The sequence below is a fragment of the Zosterops lateralis genome (assembly GCF_965231275.1).
Source record: "Zosterops lateralis genome assembly, chromosome: 9".
NCBI classification, from domain to species: Eukaryota; Metazoa; Chordata; class Aves; order Passeriformes; family Zosteropidae; genus Zosterops; species Zosterops lateralis.
The window spans coordinates 21648856-21671380 of NC_139769.1; the positions used below are offsets into that span (position 1 = coordinate 21648856).

The 22525-nt window shown below is 38.7% G+C and overlaps 1 protein-coding gene across 1 annotated transcript in view; it reads right to left on the reverse strand.

Annotated features, from left to right (window-relative positions):
* Positions 1-22525, reverse strand: part of NR5A2 (nuclear receptor subfamily 5 group A member 2) — a 77576-nt gene that overhangs the window by 19324 nt on the left and 35727 nt on the right. The window contains exons 5-6 of the mRNA XM_083867891.1: positions 19322-19441; positions 8325-8472 (exon numbers count right to left, since the gene is read on the reverse strand). Coding sequence (XP_083724017.1) covers positions 8325-8472; positions 19322-19441 — 268 coding nt within the window. The remainder of the gene's footprint in view (positions 1-8324; positions 8473-19321; positions 19442-22525) is intronic.

Genomic DNA, 22525 nt, shown 5'->3' on the forward strand with positions numbered 1-22525 from the left:
ATAGTTGAGATATTATTTTAGAGAGTTCAAAGTAATGGAGTGAGAAGCAGAATTAGAGACAAAAGGGTTGATTTCTCTGTTGAGCAATGCTGCATCCATGAAAGGAGAACATCCCTCATGAGATTATTCTGAAATGAGGTTTTGTCCATATTCATTTGCTTTACTTTCCCAGAGGGTTAAAGTAGAAAAGTGGAATAGCTCTTCTAGTGGCAGAGTGGAGTAGCCTGGCTGCTTTGCCTGAGATCCAAAGAAGAATTTGATGTTCCAGGAGCAGACTGGCTGTTTAACAGTTCTGCTGGCCCTGATAATCTCTAGTAAGAAATGGATCCCTGGTTTCCAAGGCAGTGTGGAACATGCAGCACTGAGGGACTGTGTAAGATGGCTGGTAACTGTTCACATTAAAAGTTACCAAATTTCAATTTTTCAAATGCAGAAATATTTGTAAAAGCTGAAATTAGAAAGCATGATAAATTTCAACTTCTTGAAAATTTAGGGACAAGAAAGGACTTCTACAATCATCATTTTTACCTCTTCCAGTCTTCTGCTCACTGCAAGCCATAAGTTTCCATCTAGCGGTTGGGCATCAAGTCTGTAACTTGACTGACCTCTATCATAATTATTTAGAGAAGCTCCATCTTGACTTCAGATTTAAAGAAGCTGAGCTTTCATTATATCCAGAGATGAGATCTTCCAAAAGACAATGATCCTCACCTTTAAATTGTGTATTTCTAATGCAGTTTATCCCAAATTGATATTACAGAGCTAATCCTGCAAATGTATTCTCATTGACTTCCATGGGATGTGCACAGGGGACATTGTTTAGTTGATTAATTTTTTAACAGATACCACATTGCTTCAGTAGATCACATCTCAGTGATCACAGCCTTTCACCCTTTGGCAGTGGCAAACAGTGCTACCAAGGTACCCTTTTCTATCTCATTGCTTCCTTGTCTTGGCAACTTCCCTTTCCCTGCTGCATTTGCTTTCAAGGCCTTGTGGCTGCTTCTGCCTTACCTGTCATCAGTGTCACAAGGTCATCTCCTGCCCCTGAATGCCATCTCCATTTCCCACCCACCACTTTTCCAGACCAAGTCCTTTTCCACTTTCTCCTTTCTGCCTCTCATGCTTAATATGCCAGGTCTATTTATCCACCTTCTTCATTCTCTTTCAAAACTTTTTGTAGTGACATCTGAGGGAAGCCTGGGCTGGATGTGCTGGGACTGTCCCTGTGATCCCTGCGTTATCTGCTAGTCAACATCTGTTCATCAGCACATATGGAGATTGTGTACATTAAAGGAGCATTTAAAAATGCCACCTGCCATTAAGGATTCCTCATCATAAAATTAGGAAATGTTCCTATTGATAAGTTTGTCGCAGTGAAAGGATCATCCTAGCTAGATGTCTTGTTCCCCATTTTTTGGGTTCACTCCCAGGCACTCTGCACATGAGACAGTCATTTCAAAAAGTCTATTTGAAATGCTGCAAAAAAAACCAATCAAGAATCCAAGGGAGCAATTTTTTTTGTTCAGAAATTGGTATGTGGAAAAAGGTACTTAAATAAATCTTGATTTTATCTATTAGCGAGCTGTCAGCTAATAATAAATTATATTTAGTTCCTCCCTTGTTATAAATACATATTGATTAGTTTTAAGCTCTGAACTTCAGAATGAGTTATATCTGGTCATTGCTAAACTGCTCTCTTCACTAAGAAAAATATCCCCAACACCTATTATACTGCACTTAATTAAGACAAGCATCAGCTTTATGTACCTTTATTTGCTTCTGCCAAGTCTCTCCGGTATAAATATTGAGCAGTTGCATCTCTTGAATACTAATCGATCCTTCCTGAATTCCAAATGATTACATAAAGTTTAGGAAGTGTTTCTTTGCCAGTATTAGCCTCCAGTGCATACTCTGGTTGGACATTAGGGCTGAGACAGGCTGAATTGGGCAGGCATACAGTAAGTATTTTTCTAAATTCAGATGTAGTGTGGGGAAGCCTGGAAGCTGTGGCAGCATGCTCTCCAGAACCCCTCCACTGCTCGTTTACTGCTGTTTGCCAGCTGCAGTTGTACAAGTGTCATTGGGTAACAGAATGGATGAATCTAAGAAAACTGCCAATGGTTAAAATAATAACCTGTTATGACAGCCCAACTAAACGTGTATTATAAATAACACATATATAAAGAGACCTATAAAAATAGTTGTATGTTTACAAACTCCCAAAAGTAAAAACAGCGAGAGTGACCACTTTGAAGAAGGCATTAGACCCTGAGTACTGTTTATCCCTGTGAGAAGTAGACATATTTTTAATGACAAGTCCATGCCTGGATATGCTCTCCAGAAGTGACTTGCACTGGCTTGCCAAGGAAGACTGTCACGTAATACTCCTCACTTCAAATTCACAGCACCTATTTCATATTTATCTGCAATCAAGATCTACAAGCAAAATTTGCTAGGTTATGTCTTTATATCTGTAGTACAGTTAGTTATCTATAATCCTGCACAAATTTATTCTTATCTGATTTTCTGGACTTCTTTCATGTTTTCCATTTGGTTTTCTCTGCTTCACTAATTCCTTCATTTCATTCTCCTATTATATTTGTTTGTGTGTTCTCAGCTATCATAATTCATGCAAAAATTTAGTCAACATTCCCTGTTATATTACCTCCAGCTGATCCTTATACTCTTATTTTCCTGTCTGCATATGTATATGAAACCCTCAGCAAAAGTTATGGAAGTGAAAGTATTGACAGCCATCATAGTTTGCTGCTACATTTTAAAAATCTTTTCTGTGTTCTTAAACTGCAAGCTCCCTGGGGCAGAGATTCTGCTGGTCTGTAAATCTAATAGAACAATGCCCAGAACAACGACGTTACATAAAGTACATTAAAAACTGCAATAGCTGTTTTTTTCACTTGCAGATTGTTGTGTAACTGCATTGATGTGAGTTACTGCACCAGGTGAAACAGAGCACAGGCAGGCTTTGTGCTGCTGCTCCCTGAGAGCATGTTTGAAGGGAACACCTTCTAGTCTACTAAATGCTGGGGGTAGAGTCTGTCTTGAATATGCTTCATTTCAGCCTTTTTCATCTCCATTAGGATCTAAACAAGCACATTTATTTTCCATATGTGCAAATGCTGGGGCTTAGGACTTCAAATACCTCCTCCCATCTCAGCTCTGACACTTTATGGAAACTAAAAGCAAGGAAAGATTCCTTTTCTAATATTCCTCTTGCTAATATTCCTCTCATTTTAACAGAATGAGAATGGAGTGTTGCAGATTTAAATTAATTTCTGCTGAATTTTCTGCTTAAGTAAGACTGTGGTTGTTTAAAAACTGAGTTCTTTTTTGCTGGGGTTTATTTCTGTTGCTTAAACAAGAGCCCATTGTTTGATGTCCACCACAATTAAATGTTTATTATTTTTACTGGACAGTCTTTTCTCATGTTAAGTGGGATGTGAGATCAATAGTGGCCCTGCAATTATTTGTCAATTGCATTGATAAAGCCTTCATTTCTCAGCTGAAGTTCATTTGTCTGTGGCCTGACAGTGATAAGGGAGCAGTACCAGTCAGCTGCTGCCTAGTCCAGCATCCAGCTCCACAGCTGGACAAGTGCCTGGATATGGCTCAAATGATGTCTAACTTTCTTCTAGTGGCATTCCACTTTACAAACTGCTCTGGTGGGAGTTTGAAAAATCATCTTTGCTGAGTTCACATAATAAAAACTAGTAGGACAAATGGGAAGTTTTTGTAAAGAGAAAACAAAGGCTGATTTCAGGTTAAATGACCAGTCCATAAAGTTACTGGATGGTAAAATGAAGATGACAGAAAATATCTCATTTAAGGCACTCATTTGGTTCTTCAAACATCATTTAAATGTAGTCATTTGTGAAATTTAATTGATGAAAATTTCTTTTGAATTTTGTTTTGTGATAGAAAGCAAATTTTGACTCCAATAAAAAAGAGTAAAATTCTCTTGGATTTGGTGAGGTCTAAATTGCATCTCCCAGTGGAGCATATGAATCTATTTCAGCCCCAGAATTAGACAATTCAACAGCATATTTGGGGTGATTGCTTTGCTTTTATTTATTTGTTTTATTTCTAATTTTGATTTATGACAAGGAGATAAAGGAGATTCCAAACTAATGTCAAATGTGGTAATGAAAATGCAAAGAGCTTGATAAACTGATGCATTTTCTATCTGTAATGTTTCTTGATTCACCAGCAGTTATTAAAGACAAATTATTTGTATTTAGTTTTTGGCCTAGTTTTTGATAATGTGTACTGTGGGCTGTACTGGTTATATGCTATAGAAAAATTAGGTGTATTTTTGCTCTGGGATTAGAATAAAGAATTCACATTATCCTCAATTTAGCCAACTTTTACAAAGCTAGAGGTATTTATTGAATTTGGTGGTAAATCTGATAAACAGTTACAGAACAGTGGGATCAGCACCTTTCTCAGATGTTCACATTGCATGTGTTGGCCATGAGCTCATCGAGTAGTGTTAAAAGTAGGTTTAACACACAAGTCAGTCAAAGATTTCTTTATTCTTTCCCATTTTTGCAATTTGTGCCTGGCCACTAACTTTCCATCAATGGTGTGACTACAGCTGCTGCATTATTGTATCCATGTTGGATTTTCTTCATTGGAGGAAACCTGTCGTATGTAACTAAGAAGTTGAGGAATCCATACTTGCCTATCTCTTGGGCTGCTAGGGGTTTTTTTATCCAACTGTTTTTACATTGGAAAAAAAATTGGCCGACATACCTGAGTCAAATTGTGGTCTGACATATTGATTATCTTCACTCCTTAAGATGGAATTAAGGGGAGAATATCTCTATATGTGAAATCACAGAAACAATGCCCCAGAAAACAGATGTGTTTGGGGGTTTGCAAATACAATGTAAACATCAGTCAAGGAAGGGTGGGCAAGGGGAACTGCAGTGGAAGACTTTTATGTACAGAGAGGTAAGAACTACCTACCTGTAAAGACATTTGGTTTTTTACAACTTAGAGAGGGAACTTAAAAATTATGTGGCTCTACATATTTAAATATTCTACAGCACTGAACTAAAGAGAAATCACACTTAAGAGACTATTTACCAAACTATTCTGGCTTATTGAATAATTGTTGAGTGAACTGTTCCATTATGTAGTTGGCAGTATTGATCAGAGGGTCCCAGCCAGAGCAGGTGGTCCTGGAGAAAGGACTGAGCTCCTCTGCCTGGGGTCCCACTCACCGAGGTGACTGCAGGAGGAGTTGTGCACTGCCAGCCACAACAGCTACCCTGAATATGCATCTGCCTAAGCCTCAGCAGCATCTTCTTTAATGCTGCCAAAAATCAAAAGGATTTTCCTGTATAAACCCTTTGGAACTCCTCATGAGCAGATAACGAACAATTACCTCTTTCATTTAAAATCTAGCCAGCAAAACTGATATAATTGAATTCTATTTTGAAAAATTCTTCTAAGTGCTTTGGGTTTTGAACATGGTTTTACTGTTAGTTTACTAAGATAATCACTTCTGAAATGTTAAGAGAAAAGGCAGAGACCAAATTTTTTGCCCTAAAGGAGATTGCTGTCTTGTGGAGAGACAGACAGGATGGTAGAGCCATGAATAACAAACAGCTTTAGAAGGCAGTCTCATATCTATACAGTTATTAAAAAACAAACAACTTCTCAATAAATTAATTCTGTGGATTATTGACTTCATATTGCCTCTGAGAGGCTTTATAGTAGACATTTATTTTTCAATCAAAGTACTGGAGTAAAGAACAATAGTAAAAGGTTTCATTGCCTTGGTTAACACTCATATAAACATCCTCAGAAATTTAAAAAGCCTATGTCTGGAAGCACTTTTTATTCCATTAAACATTACAGGGCCAGGTTGTCAACAGCTGAGTTTTCTGAAATATTTTTTTTATTAAGTGATACATTATTGGCATTAGGACCAGTTTTCTGTAGAGGTGCCTAAGAGGTGTAGATATGTGCTAAATGCACCTACATACTTAGGTACTATAATTGCTCCCAGTTATTTATGTAGAATTTGATGCTTAGCTAGTTCTGACAGCCCCGCTGAATGCCCACCAGCATTGTTAGACACTTCAATGTCTTCTAAACCTGATTTGCTCTTAGGCTGCGAGGTGTCTTATTAATTTCAGCTGCATGATTCACTTGTTCTTTTGGGCACAAACTTAACTGCTTAGCTGGAAAGGGTATCTGTGTTTTTCATTTCAATCTTGTCTTCATTCTTGTTAAATGTTTGCCTCTGTCCTGTGGGTCAAGTGGTAACATCTTTACATTTTACTCTTTGTATTGTAACATGTAGCTCTGACTGTTATCAAATGGAATTCTGCAGTCTACTATATACTGAACTAATCGATTTCAAAGGTGTCAGACCTGTCTTAGCTACATGACTTTTCCATGCAAGTGATGTGAATACAAGGCTCCTATTAGAAGCAAAATTAGCTTGTTTTATAGTAGCATAAATGAGAGAAAAACTGGGTGACCTGGCTGGGTACAAGTTTGCAGGTTATTCCTGCCCAAGTGCTTCAGAAGCTGAGCACAGTACTTGGCACAATTAGAAGAGCTGGAAGTGTGAGAATGATTCTTAAATCAGTGCAAAATACTAGAACTGATGAAAATCATTGAATAAAAAGCCACCTAAATGTGAGAATTTTCCAAATGCACTTCATTTATTCAGCTAATTTAAAATGTTTCTGAACTGACATGAATTCTCTAAATATTTTATCAGAAGAGAGCTACAGGATTTATTTGTGCCATTGTATAATGACTTAAAAACCTACTTATTAGGAATTAGGAAATATGAATTCCTGTTATCTATCAGATTAATTCATAAAACATAATTTCTGCAACAGATGGTTTGCTTTTGCTTCTCTGAATCTAAGATATTCAAGCAATGAAGCCTTGAATACAAAATGTTAATAGTTACCAAGGAAATCCATCACCACTTCCTAGGATTCAAAATGGACATACCTCAGAATGATCCATTCTGTTAGCATCATTCTAATTTCATTCTAATTTGTAAAATAATTCTTTTCTATCTTCTGCATGTTCTGTCCCCTGTACCTCTGAAGTATTGGTCTTTTATGTTCCCTGCAATTAAAGGGAACTTTATCTAAAATTTTCTCAAGCAGGTTCAAATTCTGTAACACCTAAAAGAGACATATTTAAGACTGTAATTGAGATCTACAGTGTGATCAAAAGTGTCTCTTTTAGTCTACTTGAATTGCTTTACAATAATTCATTTTTAGAATTTTATTTCTTTACAGATTTTTTTTTAACTGAAAATGAAAGGAAAGCATTACTAAATGTCACCACTGCTGATATCTTTCATTGTGTCCTTGGCTCACCTGCTCACTCTCTTTGTAGACAAAAACACCTTTTCAGTAAAACAGGAGGTTTTGCTATGGAGGTATGGCTGGGTCTGACCTTATTTATGTTTTTAAGTCTCTGCTTTCAACTGTCTGCCAGAAAAAAAAACATTCACTTGGGCAAAGTTCATTTAGACCAGCTTTACAACAAAGTGCAAACCTGAACCAGAGGACAGGCAGAAAAATTTCTTCCCATGAAGTCAATAGGAATCCATCTCCCTAAGATCTTTTTTATTTTTGGCACCAGTGATTTTTCTCAACTGATTTATTGGACGGCACTGGTTTAACTAATTTGTCTTGCATAGGTATCTTTCCCATTCTGTCCTCTCCACTAGTAGAAAACAATCTTCCCTTTAAAGGTCTAGCCAGATCTGTCCTACAGCTATTATCATTAATTTGCACTTAGGAGTTCCTTTCACTTTTAAAAAACTGCGAGATACATTCCTGATTTATGGGTTACAGTGTGACAGCCATCATATTCAAAGAAGATTGTTCATACTTACCACAGATGCCTTTGAATAAGAGGAAAAATTCAACCATATCCCCACCCCATGTGCTTTACATAACTGTATTCAATATCATAAAAGAACATGGCAATCTGTATTTTCCACTGTTCTCTAGAATGTCTAATAGAATTTTATCCTTGTTCTGGAAAATTCAGTATTCACATACCAAAATACAGAAAGTTGATAATACTCCATTAAATTCTGTAGGTTTTAGGAGGCATTTCCTTAGAAAGACACTTTTAATCCTTATACATAATTTCCCTGCAACTGATAATTAAAGAATTGTCCTCAGATTACTGTGAACCTCATTAAACATATTTCAAAATCATGTTTCACAAAAAATTGAAGAAAAGCAAAATATTTTCAATGCTTGTTTTTTCTTTTAAAACAATAAGTATGAAGGTTAGAGTGTACCTACCTAAACTAAACAGCACCAGGAATTTGAGACAGACAAATTCTCGTAGGTCAAACTGCAGCGAACGAAGCTTTGCTACCAGTTCTTGTGCATGGCTCATAAGATTGTTGAGGGTGGCTCCAGCTTGGGATACTATTACGGAATAATCCACCTGTAAAAGAGAGTTGTATTCTTGTCTGGTTGTCACGCCCACACTTTAGCATGTTCCAAGCAAAAATATACAACCAGGATACTCCTGGATATAGAAATCACTCTTAATTTAATGATGTTATCAAATCAAGATGATTTTACATATAAACCAATTTTAACCTAATGGTATATATTGAAATTAACATTAAACCATATATCTTAATGGTACATGGCATCACTGTGAGTGCTGGTTTGTCTCTCTTAGCTTTTTTAGAAGCTTTAAATACTAGAGCTACTTATGACACTGGTAGCTGTCCACATCTCCATTTGTTTTGTTCATTTGGTGTCTCCTGTTCTCATTGCAATCGTATGATCCTGTGAAGAACAACTGATGGAGTGAGCTTTGTGCCTACCCTGGCTGTATTGCTCCTGAGGGACACAACAATATTCATGGGAAACAGTCCTGTGTCCAGAACTTGGCCAGAAACATCTATTCAGGCCCAGAAATGTCGTTGTATTCCCACAGGAAACAGAAGTATTGTGTGGGTGGTTGCTGTTCTCCTCAGCTACACAAAATCCCTGCATTTGTTGGAGTTGGTTGGAACTCACTGGTTGTGACAAGTGCTGCCCTGCAGGGGAAGGAGGGGTGGCAGGTGTGTGACAGCCCAGCTGCCCTCACATTGTCCCCAGCAGTGACTGCAGTGCACAGAGCTCCTTCCCCTGCGCTGGGGAGACCAGTGGTGCTGCTCTGGGCTCTGCTGCTCTGGTCATGCTGCCCCTTGTTCTTGGGGCAGGCTGACTTGTACACAGAGATCCAACAGAAAGCTGGAGTTAACACACTTATTAAAAGGGAATATTCACAAGCACAGGATACTTAATGCCTGTAATTGCTGACTCATCCTTGGATGATCCTTGAGCCTTGGGCAACCTCCCCAAGCCCAGCATGCTGAAACTGTTCTGGCTGACGGCAGTCCCATTGTGGGGATGTTCCGTGCAGGAGGCTGCCCCAGCCCCTGCTGCTCTGTGGGTGTCACTTTGCCACGGGATGGTGACCAGTGGGGAAGGGCACAGCCTGTGGGAATGCTGTGATGGAAAGGGGAAGGGAGGGGCTGGGGTGGGCTGGCTCCAGGACAGGGCAATGGCTTGGTGGGGAGCAGGGTGTATCTGCTGTATCAGAACTGGCGTGTCCTGAGCAGCAGCTTCGGCTTCAATGCCCAGCCCACTTTTCATCAGAGTGCTCCACATCCCCTGCAAGTGCCACTGTCCCATGGACATGGCCTGGTGTGCTGCTTGCTCCACAAAGAACCATCCTGCCCAACTGACTGAGACATAAATGGGTCAATGACACATTTTCCAAATGCTCTGGCATTACTAACACCATTCTCTTGTAGGAGCCTCCAGAACAACAGGGAAATTCCTAATCATACTTCATCAAAGTGAAGTCTGGCTGTAAATTAAGACTAAACACAATGGTAAGTGCTTGCTTTGGGTTAGTAATTTGTTTGATGGTATCAGTGCTCTTAGCCCATTTCTAAGGTTTCCCATAATAAAATAGTTAATAAAGAATGGATAGGTATCACCATAGAAAACAAACCAATACTGCAAAATTTTGTTTTTCCAGGCTCTGATCCCTTAAAATCTGGGTTTTTTTTTCTTAAGATGTTGAGGAACATTTTGATTTTTTGAAAAAAAATTATTTTATTTTAAAACTATTGATTTTGCTCAAGTATAAACAGCAGTGAAACGAGGAAAAAAAAACCTCTTGAAATACTTTTGACCTGACAAAATTTCAGCAAGGAAAGATAGAAAGATGACTAAAAGAAACTAAAATTAACTTTTCCTGGTAATAACCTTAATATAATCAATAAGCTACCGACTTTTATTAAAAATTTCATTTATATGTACTCTTATTGCTCTTTATAAACTGACGAGAGGCAGCTGCACATGAAAAATGAGGTTACATTTTTTCAATGGAGATTAAGAATAACAACACTTTGCAGAGTTGGAGCAGTTAGAGTTGAGTTCATACTTCAATTAAATCAATGGATTAGGCTGAAGTATTCTGTGAGGTAGGTTTTATTGCTCTCTTTTACACCTGGGGAAACTTGAAGTAGTGACATTAAATTGCTTACTCAGGGCCAAAGAAATCTGTGGCAAAACTATAATCTGATCTTTGGAAACCCCAGCCTATGCATCTTTCAAAAACTACTTTCTAATTCATCTCTTATCACTCTTTCTATAGATGCATTTTTGCATATTTTTTTATGTATATATACTTATATAAAAAATAAAAAAACCAAAGTAACATACCTCGAATAATTTTTACTCAAAGACCAGTTTAATGTAGTGACATGGTTCAACTGCTTTGTATTGAAAAACTGGTCACATATAAATATGAAATTTCATAACTTAATTTCCCTTTTGTAATTGTTAAGAGGGGGGGAAAAAGCTCAAAATCCCTTCCTGAGCTTCCAATTCGTGGGGAAAATATGCTACTCACTTCATAATAAGAAGTTAAGATGTCTGAATGTCAAGAATATCAGTGGCCTTAGTGCAGCGATTATGCCATAATGGAAAAGCCCAGTAGATGCCTGGATCTCCCAGCATCCCTCTACTGGAGAGCTCTCAGGCAACCTGCTCCTCTTTCAGGTGCATTTAATATTTGCAGCACCAGCAAATTTGTCTGGGAGGCAAGTCCTCATCTGCCACTCACCAGGAACAGGCTGTATTAAATTTTTATATTTATTGACATTTCATTACCATAATTGACTGCAGTTGGTTCTCTAGTAGAAGGCGCAGGGCTGCCTCCTAAGCAGGAGAATTGGTCCCTTGAGTAGGATTTGCAATTAAAAACAACGCAGAATGGATTTTTTTTTTAATTGTGTAAATATGATGAGTTGAATTTTCCGCTTTAACTAGAGAATAGTAGGTGTGCAGAAGGCTTTTTTCAAGAGTGAGCAAAATTATGAGTCAGTGGAAAGACGACCCCCAAAGGTGTCAATCAGTTTATACAAAAGCAACTGTGCATGAAAAAGCCTCAGTTAATGTCTATTCTGAAAAAGTGGTCATATTAAAGACTACACTGTTCTGCCTGCTTGGTCCTTTATGCAAAAATTGATACTAAAATTTGTATTAATTTTTTACCTTCTAATTCATGATCAAAAGCACTTTTAAAAGACAAAGATTAAACCAGCTTGGATTTTGTGCAAAATGCTTAATTGCATAGTGAAGCCAGCATTTACTTTATATTGTACATTTTAGTTCATACTGTATATTGATGCAAATATTCTTGCATCCCAAGTAATACTACATTTCACATTGATTTTGATGTTGAGGCTGTTGTCTGGCATTTTTGAAAACAGCAGCTTTGTCAAAGCTTCCACATAACCTAATTTGGAAGTAAAAGAATGGGCTGAAGTTATGGTTGCACAAACAGAAGTATGCATTCCTCCTGTACCCTGGGTGAAATAAATGCTGTGGCTGAAGGCCAAAAATAAAGGGAGCACCTGTGGTTTTTTGTTTTGCAAATGGTGTTTCATGGTAATTAAAATTTTTTGAAGACAAATCCCTGGTTTTGCTGGGATCAGATCATAATTTTTCTGGTGGAATCAGGTGGTGGCTTCTAGTATCAACTCTTCTCTATGCTCATAAAACAGTCTAACATTTAATGGTGGAATTACGTTCCCTTTTTCTTCTAAAATTAAGGAGTGTTTGATTTCTAAAATACAACTGCGGTATCATGGGGAAATAACTCTGTGAAACTGCACCATCCCTTTCAATGCTTCAGTAAGCTTGAAATATTCTTCAGAATATGATTAGAGCGATTTTACTTGTTGATGGCATTGCCAGGTGCTGACTATCCCTGAATGCCATTCCTTTCAGCCAGACAGGAATTGCACAAGTAAGGAATAAAGCCCCTGCTGTGGCTCTATTCAGTATAATCTAGCAGACTAAGGCAGTTCAAGTTAATAAAAGATTGATTTCACATTGGATATAGTAAATTAGATGACTCTGAGTTTGGGGTCTGAAGGCAGAGGCAGTGGGTGCCCAGGGGCAGCAAAGGGAGCGCCCTGCTCCTCCTGCTCTTTGGGGTGTGACCCTGGCCAGCACCTCTGGCTGCTGGGGGCTGCTCCCCCAGCACCCCTTCCTTTGCTACAAACAGCACTGAAAGCCTGGGCTGGCCCACACTGACCTGCCCTGGCTCTCTGAGCCCTGACCCTGCTCCTGCAAATGCTCAGTGGGTGGATGAGTCTCATCTCAGAAGCATGCATTCAGTATGTAGCAAACAAGCTCATTTATTATTGCAACCCTTCCACTGTGTCCTGAGACAGAGATTTCAGTGGAAACTGCAGTGGTTATTAATCTCATTTTGAACTTTTAATATAATTATTTTATTAAAAATAGAATTTCTGTTACATTTCTAAGAAAATAAACACGGAAGACACTTTGAAGAGGTGCCTACCTGCAAAAATTGAGGATGTTTCAGAATGGACAAAACCCACAGATATGCTTGTATCTGCTGGTCATCAGGTTTAGATCTATTAATTAAAATTGTGTTGACTTATGCAGCATAAGATGCTTGTCATTTTAATGGGAGACACAATAATAGAAGATAATGAATTAAGTTGCCAGTGGCTCTTTCCCACAGGATGATGTTATGGTGCTTGATAATTAACTATAATATGCAAATATTAACACTCCAAAGTACTGCAGAATACAATAGCATCCATGTCTTTATCAAAGTATTACAATGTACTTTTGTGATTTTTTTTTTATATTGGGCTGAGATTATACAAAATCACTGCTGAGTTTGATATTCAGTAAAGTTGATCAGAAGGCAGAGAATCACTGGAAATTTTTTCGTGAATGTCTGGGTAACATCTCACAAGACTGTGCTAACTCAAACTGCTTCTTCAGGAGCTTTGAACCGTGTAAATTTATTCCCCCTTAAGACCCTCTTATTTTACATGAATTTCTGCTCTGCTGTTTTAAGTCCTTTCCCACCAATGAGCAGTCAAGGCTGGATGTGCTCACCTTGGATCCCATCACTAGCACTACTCCAACAGGCAGTTGGGACAGACTCATTTGGTGCTTTCTTCAAATTGAGTTTCTGAACAACTTGTCTTTTATGCTGGGCAAGCTTAAAATCCGCTCTGGGATTTTACATGAGTTTATGCTGACAGATTAGTTCACTAGCATGGGACTGATTTGGAGGACTAACAGGCTTGAAGAAATGCTGCCAGACTCCAGGCAAATAACTTTTGTTTTCTTTGTGGGAGCCATGTGTGTGAAATACAAGAGAAATGTGTTTCCCATGAAGACAACAGAGTTGGCATATGGGAAATGAAAGAGTTCTGGTGTACAAGGATTCATGTTGGGTGCTCTCTCCATGAACTTTACTGGAACTGAGATTTTAGACTTAAAAGCCTAGTGCTATGATGGTCTCATGGCAACGCAGCAAAACACACATGAATTGTGATCAGGTTGTTCATAGGTATCTCCATAGCTACTTGAAAGGCTCAAAATATGTAACAAATATTTGGGCAAACCTGAATTCAGAGCCCTTCATGGTTATAACTGAATTTGGATGCATTTTAACCAGTTTAACTGAGCACAGCTAGTTCATCCCCAAGGAGTGGCCAGCATAATATCTTCAGGTCTTCATAAGGCATGAGGCCCTTTTAACACAACCTTACTTTCCTTTAGGCAGAAGCCACTAGAGTAAGGAACTTTTTGCAAAAAAGCAAATACTGTACTGGATAGTGAAATAATGATTGCTTGACCTCATTTGTATCCACCTTGAATCAAATCCTGTGTTTATTTGCTGATGTAAGGACTTCTAGATTTGGCCCTCAAACACCAATAACCTCTTTTGTGCCCACTACAACTATGAAGCCTCACTGACTACAACACAAATCTAATGGGAGAGAGATACTTATTAATTTCCAAAACCATAAGAAGTAATAGGTTTGCACTAGATATGCATGAGCTTTCTATACCTATGACTTGTCCTTTGCAGTCACTCGTCTAACACTCTTGTTTTTTTGTACTTCAGTGATACCTGTGCAAGGGTGATCTTTCTTGACAATGCCATCAAGATCTCATGCTCTTTCTCTGGTGCTGTGCTTTAGAATACAAATCCAGGTGTAAAGATGCATTTGTGTGATGACTTCAACTAAATCAATAGTTTCAACAATCTCAAAAAAGCTGAGATTTAGACACATTTTTGGATGGTCTTTTTAACAGGAAAATCTCAGCAGGGGAAATATTTGGCAACAATGAGTAGAGTGTAGGTATGAACCAAGGGAGCAGATGAGGCTACAATTCACGTGTTGTGCATTGACTGTTGCAGGAGCAGCAATGTTCTGTGCAGAGCTTTAGCATCTACCTTGTATGTTGCTGGGTCTTGGAAGCTGGCAGTGTATTGCTTGTGTAGAAGATACAAGAGGAAAGTGCTCAAGTTAGAGGAATTAAAATTCTATAATTAGAAATGGTCTGTTAAAATTACATGGCACATGGCAAGCCTGCAAAACTCAGCATGTGGAGAGCATATTGGCAATGATTTACAATTAACCACCACATTGCAAATCACTCCTTAGCTGTTTTCTATTATGAAATTTTGAGAGTTGTAAAATGCATTTGTGCTACTTTATTTCCTTTTGAAATGGTAATTGCTACTGCTGAGGGGCAGTACTTAGTGCAGAAAATGAAGTGTGCAGCACAGGGAGGAACTTGTTTCTGAGGAATTGCTGAGGAATTGTAATGATCTGAAAAAAGTGCTTTCTTGAAACACATACACACAAAAGAGCTTCGTTTATGAAACCCCAAATAAATAACAAAATAAAATAAAACACAGTCTCTTTTTGTACAAGGGCCAAAGCTTACTAGTTTGTTGCTGACTGCACTTTTTCCCTATCAAAGTAGGAACAGTGGATTGACACTGAGTAAAACCCATAAGCCGGTGTCTTGAGGGAAATGCAGATATATGGAAATGTGATAGGAGTGCCCTAAAGTAATGGGGTTTGAGCCAGTGTGTTTGAACATTATCAAGTGTTCTTCTAACTACTAGCCCACTTTAGATACCTAGTACAGAACTGACAGTGGTACCACTCTGGGGACCTGGATAAAGTTTGGCTTTTGTGTGTGAGGAACAGAGGCTGTGCAGTCTAAGTGGAGAGAGCAGGTATGTTCTAATTAAGTGATGGTAAGTTCCCCCCTAACAGCTTCCACCTTGATGGTGATTGTAAAAAGGACTGTGTTTATGAGTAGTTTTTATGGAGGGATATATTAAGGAAAGTGGGGAGTGAGGCTTCTCAGGTCTTAAATTTGCTAACTTGTAACAATAAGCTTGATCTCTCAGGTAATAAAGTTGGCAATCTAGCTCAGGTCCTCAGTTTAAAGTTATTATCTTTGAAAGCCTGATGATTGACTGTAATTTCACTCACTGTGCTTTGTTGGTAGTGGAAATGAAAGCATATACAGCACTTTTCATCAGAAGTGTCAGAGTGCTTTCCACACCTTAATCAACTAATTTTTATGAAATGGTGGCATGGTTTTCCCCTGTCTCTTCTGTGAGAACTGAAAGGATCAGGACAGTAATCAGAAAGTATGCAGGAATGGTGCTCTAGCAAAGACTCATAATGCCCAGGTCTAGAAGTGTGGCTTCCCAGAATTATTTTACAGAGGATACAGATAGAGTTGTGATTGTCCTTTCATAAATACATGTGCAACAGTCTGAGTCAATGCTTCCAAGATGGTCCATCTTGGCACTTAGGAAAAGAGACAGTTGTATTGGACTTGTCTATCAACTTGTCTAAAAAAGTAGCTCACTACTGAGCAGGGATGTGCAAAAGCAGTGCACAGCACCTGAAGCCAGGAATGGCTTAGGATGGGTAATGTAGAAATACCATCCCTGTCCATGTCCATTGCCATGGAGTGATAATGTTAAAAAAGGGTTCAGCTGTAGTTGAAACTTGCAAGGGATGTCGAATTGCTAGTCTGGGATAAACCAGGAAAATGTGGGACTGCAGCTGGATTCAGATGGTGATTTTGTGGCAGCAAGCACAGACCAGGCTGAGGCTCTCAGTGCCACCTTGGCCCGTCTTTCCGAACAAGATCTCCTGGGCTCTGTGCATTGCATCAGGGCCCAAGGAAAAGGAGAGTGATGAGCACTGGGTGTAAGTTGGGGAGAAAAAAGAAAAAAAAAAAAAAAGAGTTCATTGGAGAACTAAGAAAAAACTTTTTCCCTGTGGAGATTGTCAGGCAGTGCTACTGGCTGCACACAGATGTTTTGTAGTTTCCATCCTTGGATGTTTTCAAAGCCCAACTGGACAAAGCCCTGAGAAACCTGGTTTGAGCAGGGGGTTGGACTGGTGACTCTTTAAAATTCCTTCCAGTCTGGATTATCCTGTGATTTTAAGATTTGTAGCTCTGGCAATTCTAGATATTTTAAAACTTCTTCTTAGCTCACCCAGCCTTGTCCATCTAAATAAAAGAGTTTCTTCAAGGAATGATTTTTACCCATGTAAATAATTTTAAAATATGCTGGTTTAAAGTAAATACTTTTAATGCAGAAATTGCATACAAGTCATGTAGTGGCACAGCACTGGCACTGCTGCAACACCTCAACTTCTAGCAGCCTTTGTGTGAAACCTGTGCCATGCACAGCCCAGCAGGGGCAGGCACCCGCTCCTGGAAGCAATCTAGCTTTTCACCAAGGATCCAGTGGGGCCAGAGCTGAGTGAAATTGGGACAAAACAGGGCCATTACAGGGAGATTTCAGAAACAGCAGCCAGAGACTCTGTAATTCAGGTCTAGTTTCTCCCTCTTTCTCAAAGAGGATCTTTGATACATTCATGGGAGTATGTTCTGCAGTTGTTAGGAATTGTGAAATGGGAAAAAGGACTGACTGTAGAGTTGTTGTTGCTGTTGATATTGCTCCTGCTCTCAGCCTAAGTGCAAAGAGGTAAGTAAAGAAGGTGATGGGAGACTCTGGAGGTGCTTGCACCAACTACAAAATGACAAATTTTGGTGTAGAAAAGGGAAATTGGATTTAAAGAGGATATATTAAAACTAGTTTACAAACACAGGCAAAAATGAATGCAGTCATTCCAATATAGCCAGGTTTTAACCTAGTTGGAGATTGCCTGGAAATGCACCACTACCCAGTCCAGCTGCTGATTTGCAAGCAGTACATTTAATAAGCATCGTGCTACCTGTTATCCAACAGTGAAGAAACGTTCTGCTCTGCCTTGAGATCATGTACAGCTGGGGTTTTTATTTTCAAGAAAAGATAAAAGTGCCTAATGAGGTAAAAATTATTACTGTGGAAAAATGGGGACAATGGCTGGAATTTAAGGGTAGTTAGATGCCTCTAATGATTTCAGTGGGACTTAGGCACTCAGTACCTTTAAAATAGTGCTAATCACATAACAAAGGAGACACTAATTTAGCCGTTCTCTCAGGAACAGAAACCTGTCAATATGCTTATAGCTTCAGAAACAAGCATCTTGTGTGGTAAATCAAACAACTTCCAGTAAAATTGTCTGTCTTGCAGAGCATGAAATGGAAAGGGAATCAGTCATTTTCTCAATGGCACCAATATAAATCAAGAGTAATGCAACTAAACTAACTTTCACTAAGGTAATTGGGAAGTACAGTGATATCTGAGATAGGTGAGTGACTTCCCATGAAGTGCAGGTGTCTGTTCAATAGCTAGAACCTGAGTTTTTCCAGTTCCTTTCTTGAACAAGTCAATCATTTCTCCCTTCTACTGTAGACCTCTTAATCATAAATGCAAACAAAAGAATCAAAATACTTCTGATTCTTACAAACATTTGTTCTTAGTGTTAAGAAATGGCTACAACTTTAAAATTATAGCTAAAGCTGTAAGCAGATACCACAACATGCAGACACAAATGGTGTAACACAGGAAAAGGAGCTCTTTCCCATATGTGTATAAATTGAGGCAGTTCAGCTTGCAGCTACTTAAATACCAATGAGCCATCATTTATTTTCACTTCAAGTCAGAAATATAATGTACAGGCACACTTTGCTTTTCTTTGATAATCTTTTTTTTTTTTTTTTTTTCCTGTTAAAAGCAGAATAACAATCTTAGGAATAAGGCTCTTGTTTTACTGTTAAGATTGTTGTGTTTTTGAAAGCATAGCAGAGACAAAACTTTCTATTTCTTTTGTGTTTTCTCACAGTTTTCCTAACAGTTATTACATTATAGCTCTTGAATTTTGGGAGATCCATGTATCTGACACATGAAGAAAACTACCCCTGGATAGCTGTGCAGAAACTGCGGGCAGCATACCCTGAGACAGTTTCTGAGACAGTACCTGCTTTTATAGCCTATGGACAGAATCATTTTCCTGTGATTAGATGTCTCAGCTGCCCAGTTTCTCACACACGTGCCTGTGTCTCTAAAAGCAAGGTATTTCTGAGGTAGTAAGCAGCAGGTTCTCTGGAATCCTTGCCCAGCCAGTGCTTCTTTTCAGTAAATCACAATTCTGAAGGGAACAAAACCTATACTATACTTGCTTAAACCTAAAGCATTAGGTTTGGGAGTGTCGTTGTCAGAGACCATTTTAGCCCTAAGGAAATACTACTTCTTGAGAAACACTTCTCATCTGCTATTTTTCAATTACTGAAGTAATGGAAAAGCAAAGTGCTTATGATTGTATCTGCTTTTTTAGGTTTATCTTTAATCAGCGGACTAGAAACAGAGTGCACAAGGGATTTAACCTACAGTATTTGTGGAGGATCTCTGAGAACACAGGAATACTTCTGACCTGGTTAAATTCCTGGTATTTTGAAAATTATTACAAAAACAAGACATGACTATTTCTCTCAGACCACATACTCACTTGTTGCCCAGTAACCAGGAGGATGGAGCCTTCTTTCCCATGTACCACTTGCCGGTAAATGTGATCTAGAATTAAGAGTTCACTCCAGCAGTTCTGAAGCAACTTCATTTGGTCATCAACCTGTAAAGGAAATACAAACTTTGGTGACATCACTCTGGGAGTAAGTCTGACATCACACTAGGGAAGCAATCCTCCTTCACACAGCTGGCTGACATCAGGACAACAGAGATGCTGTCTAAAATTATTCATGCTCAAAATTGCTGTTCGCAGTTGAATAAACAGAACACTGCTGTAGCCTTTATCTGTAAAAAGTATAGAATATTTACTCCTGATTAGATTCTAGGCAAGCAGAACTATGGCATTGTTATGCAAAGTAGTAATAATGGTATATTTATGGCAATGGGATTTTATTTTTACCCAAAACAAGAAGAGCAGGAAATAATGCTGATGTGAAGTTTCTTTGTTGGCTCAAGAGAGGACAGTAAATCACCACATTGATACACTTGGGCCAGGTTTAAATTGATTATTTGAAAAAGATATTTGAAATATAGAGATTCTGTTACTCTTGTTTCTTTACATGAAGCTATTCTTTGATAATTTTCTCCTCTGAACAAAAGGAGCTGAAAAAATCACAAAAATCAAAGACATCATGATAACATGATAATGTAATCCAAATTACCATTTCACACAAAGCTATCACAGTTTACATCCGAAGAAAACAAATTTTGAGAGAGTTTAAACCTTCAGCATCCATGTCATAACACCTAATACCTGAATAAGAGGTCAAGCACTTGACTGTACTATAAATATCTGTATAGTTCCATTGTAAGCCAGCTGTCTCAGCCACAGGCTTTTGAAAATAAACCATGCGTTACATGTCTGGATTTCTGAAGATCCCAACAGCAGCTAGTCCACAATCAAAGCTTACCTCCCAAGCTTTATCCTATCATTACCTAGCTAGTGCTGTGAGAACAGTGTGAGATGGCAAAATCACAAAAAATTGTTTTGTACATAGTCTGTTCCTGCTGTTTTACAAGATTCACAAAACTAGCACAGTGAACATCTGCTAGTTGTACTCCTCTTTATTCACTGTGATTTAACCAGTGAAACCCCATAAAATGGATAGCATAACCAGCTCTATACACATCCCAAACACCATGCTGCCTGCAGGAGACTATTAAATCCAGCTGCTTTTGACATTATAAGAAAGATGGTGGGGCAGCAGATGCCTCCCAGTTTGCACTAGGAAGAAAAAAACATGTCTTTAATGAGGATTGTGTATTACTCAAAGGTAGGACAAATGACCAGTTCCAGCCTACTTCTGAAAGACATGTAGATGAGGAAAAGCATTTAGATCACATTGAACAAAACCAGTAATGCACCATTTTTTTAATGTCAGAAGGAGCTGGTAAAGTTTATGATGTGTGTTAGTGCAGCCAGAACACAAACACCTTTGTGTTTCCATGGCATGTCGATAAATGAGTTGCAGAAGCATGTTATCTGTCAAAATGAGAAAATCAGCCTTTGACCAAAACATTTCTGTGTCTTAAACTGAATGTGCCTGAAACTGATCCTGAACGTAAAGGCACTCAAGTTTGGGTTGAAGAGGATGGTCCTCCACAGGAAAACCCTCTTGTGGACTTCAATCTTCTGACTCCAAGGCTGGAGAAGGCTGCTCTCCTGTCTAAGCAGGAGAAAAGGTACGATTCTGTCACCAAGATACTCAAGTCCAGTCTGGGACTGAACAAATCAACAACACTTTCAATTGTGGTGTACAATGAATTAAAACAAGCTCACAAGCTTTTACTGCTGGCTAAATTTTGAGGGTTTTTCTTCAGTTTGTAGAGATCTTTAAGAGTATTATCAATATTTTAACACCAACAAGAAAAAAGCTCTTGTTGTCCTAACTACTAGGAATGCTTATAAATAAAAGTTAAGCATCATGTAGCTGCAAGAAAATTTCCCAAATATGCAGCTGCTCCTGCCATAACAGAACACGGACATGAGGATAATGTAACCTGGGTCTTACCTAAGCAAGTTGTCAAATGAGATGCCCATCTGACAGCTATCAAGCCTCCAGCAAAAGTGTGAGTGAATACTGTGCCCACATGGTTACATTTAGGCCCTCTCTGGCCAGTGGCATTCAGATGAAGACACACCATTGAGGACAGCATAACTGGAAATTGTTGCTGAAGAAATGGCTTTTAAAGGAAGATGTAGAAGAAGGTAATGAAAGGTCTGTGACTCAAAAGAAGTGGGAGATCATTTCCAGCAGGCAGGGTGGCACAAAAGAGGAATAATGTTACAAGTATGAAATGAGTAAAACGTCACACATGTAAAACTGCTCTTAAGTGACAAGGGAAGCAAAGGAAGTGCTTAGGAGGCTGCCTTACAGGAAGAGAGAAGGTGGTGGGAGAAGACAAAGGGGAGCTGCATATTGGGTAAAACCTTGAAGGTGAGGAGGACAAGATGCAGACTTTAAGAGTTTGTGTCACGGCAAGAGATGGTGCTGGGGCTGAGAAGGAGCAAGTACTATTTGTTAGAGAAGCAGAGAATGGTGATTGACAACAGTACCAGTGTGGTATTGTTCATCTGCACAGTGAACTTGATTCTGTCAAGTGTCTGATTACAGGTCTGAACACAGAATTCTCTTGTGGCATGTCTGAATTCCTACACTGCCAGCTGCAATTATAAGGTGATTTTAAAGAAATTTTTTTCTGAGTTTTCCACTAAAAAGGATTGGAAAACAGGCATGCGTAAGAATACATTGATGTGCATAATTTATCTTGCCAGTATAATGCAGGCCACATAGAGTATTTCCAGGAGTGGAGGAAATGGATTCTCAATTTGGAGAGGAAAGGTCTAACCCTGAGCACTGTGGTGACACACTTGTCTCTTGGCAGAAGAAAAAGATAGGAATGGGAGTGTCACATCTGTCTTCTAAACCCTGGCTTCCCCTCAGCTGGGCCCTGAGCTTTTGATATGGGATTCTGTGGAAGTTTGTAAGTCTCACTGAGGCCTCTATTGACAATGAAATACACAATCACACCTTATCAATTAAAGTTAAAGGGAGGACTTATCTCAGAAATGCTGGTTACTCATCTGAGGACTTATCTCAGAAATGCTGGTTACTTACTTTTTCATCTAAAAAACTATTTGTGCTGATGTTATAGATGAGAAAGGCTAGTGTGACACAAGAGTAGT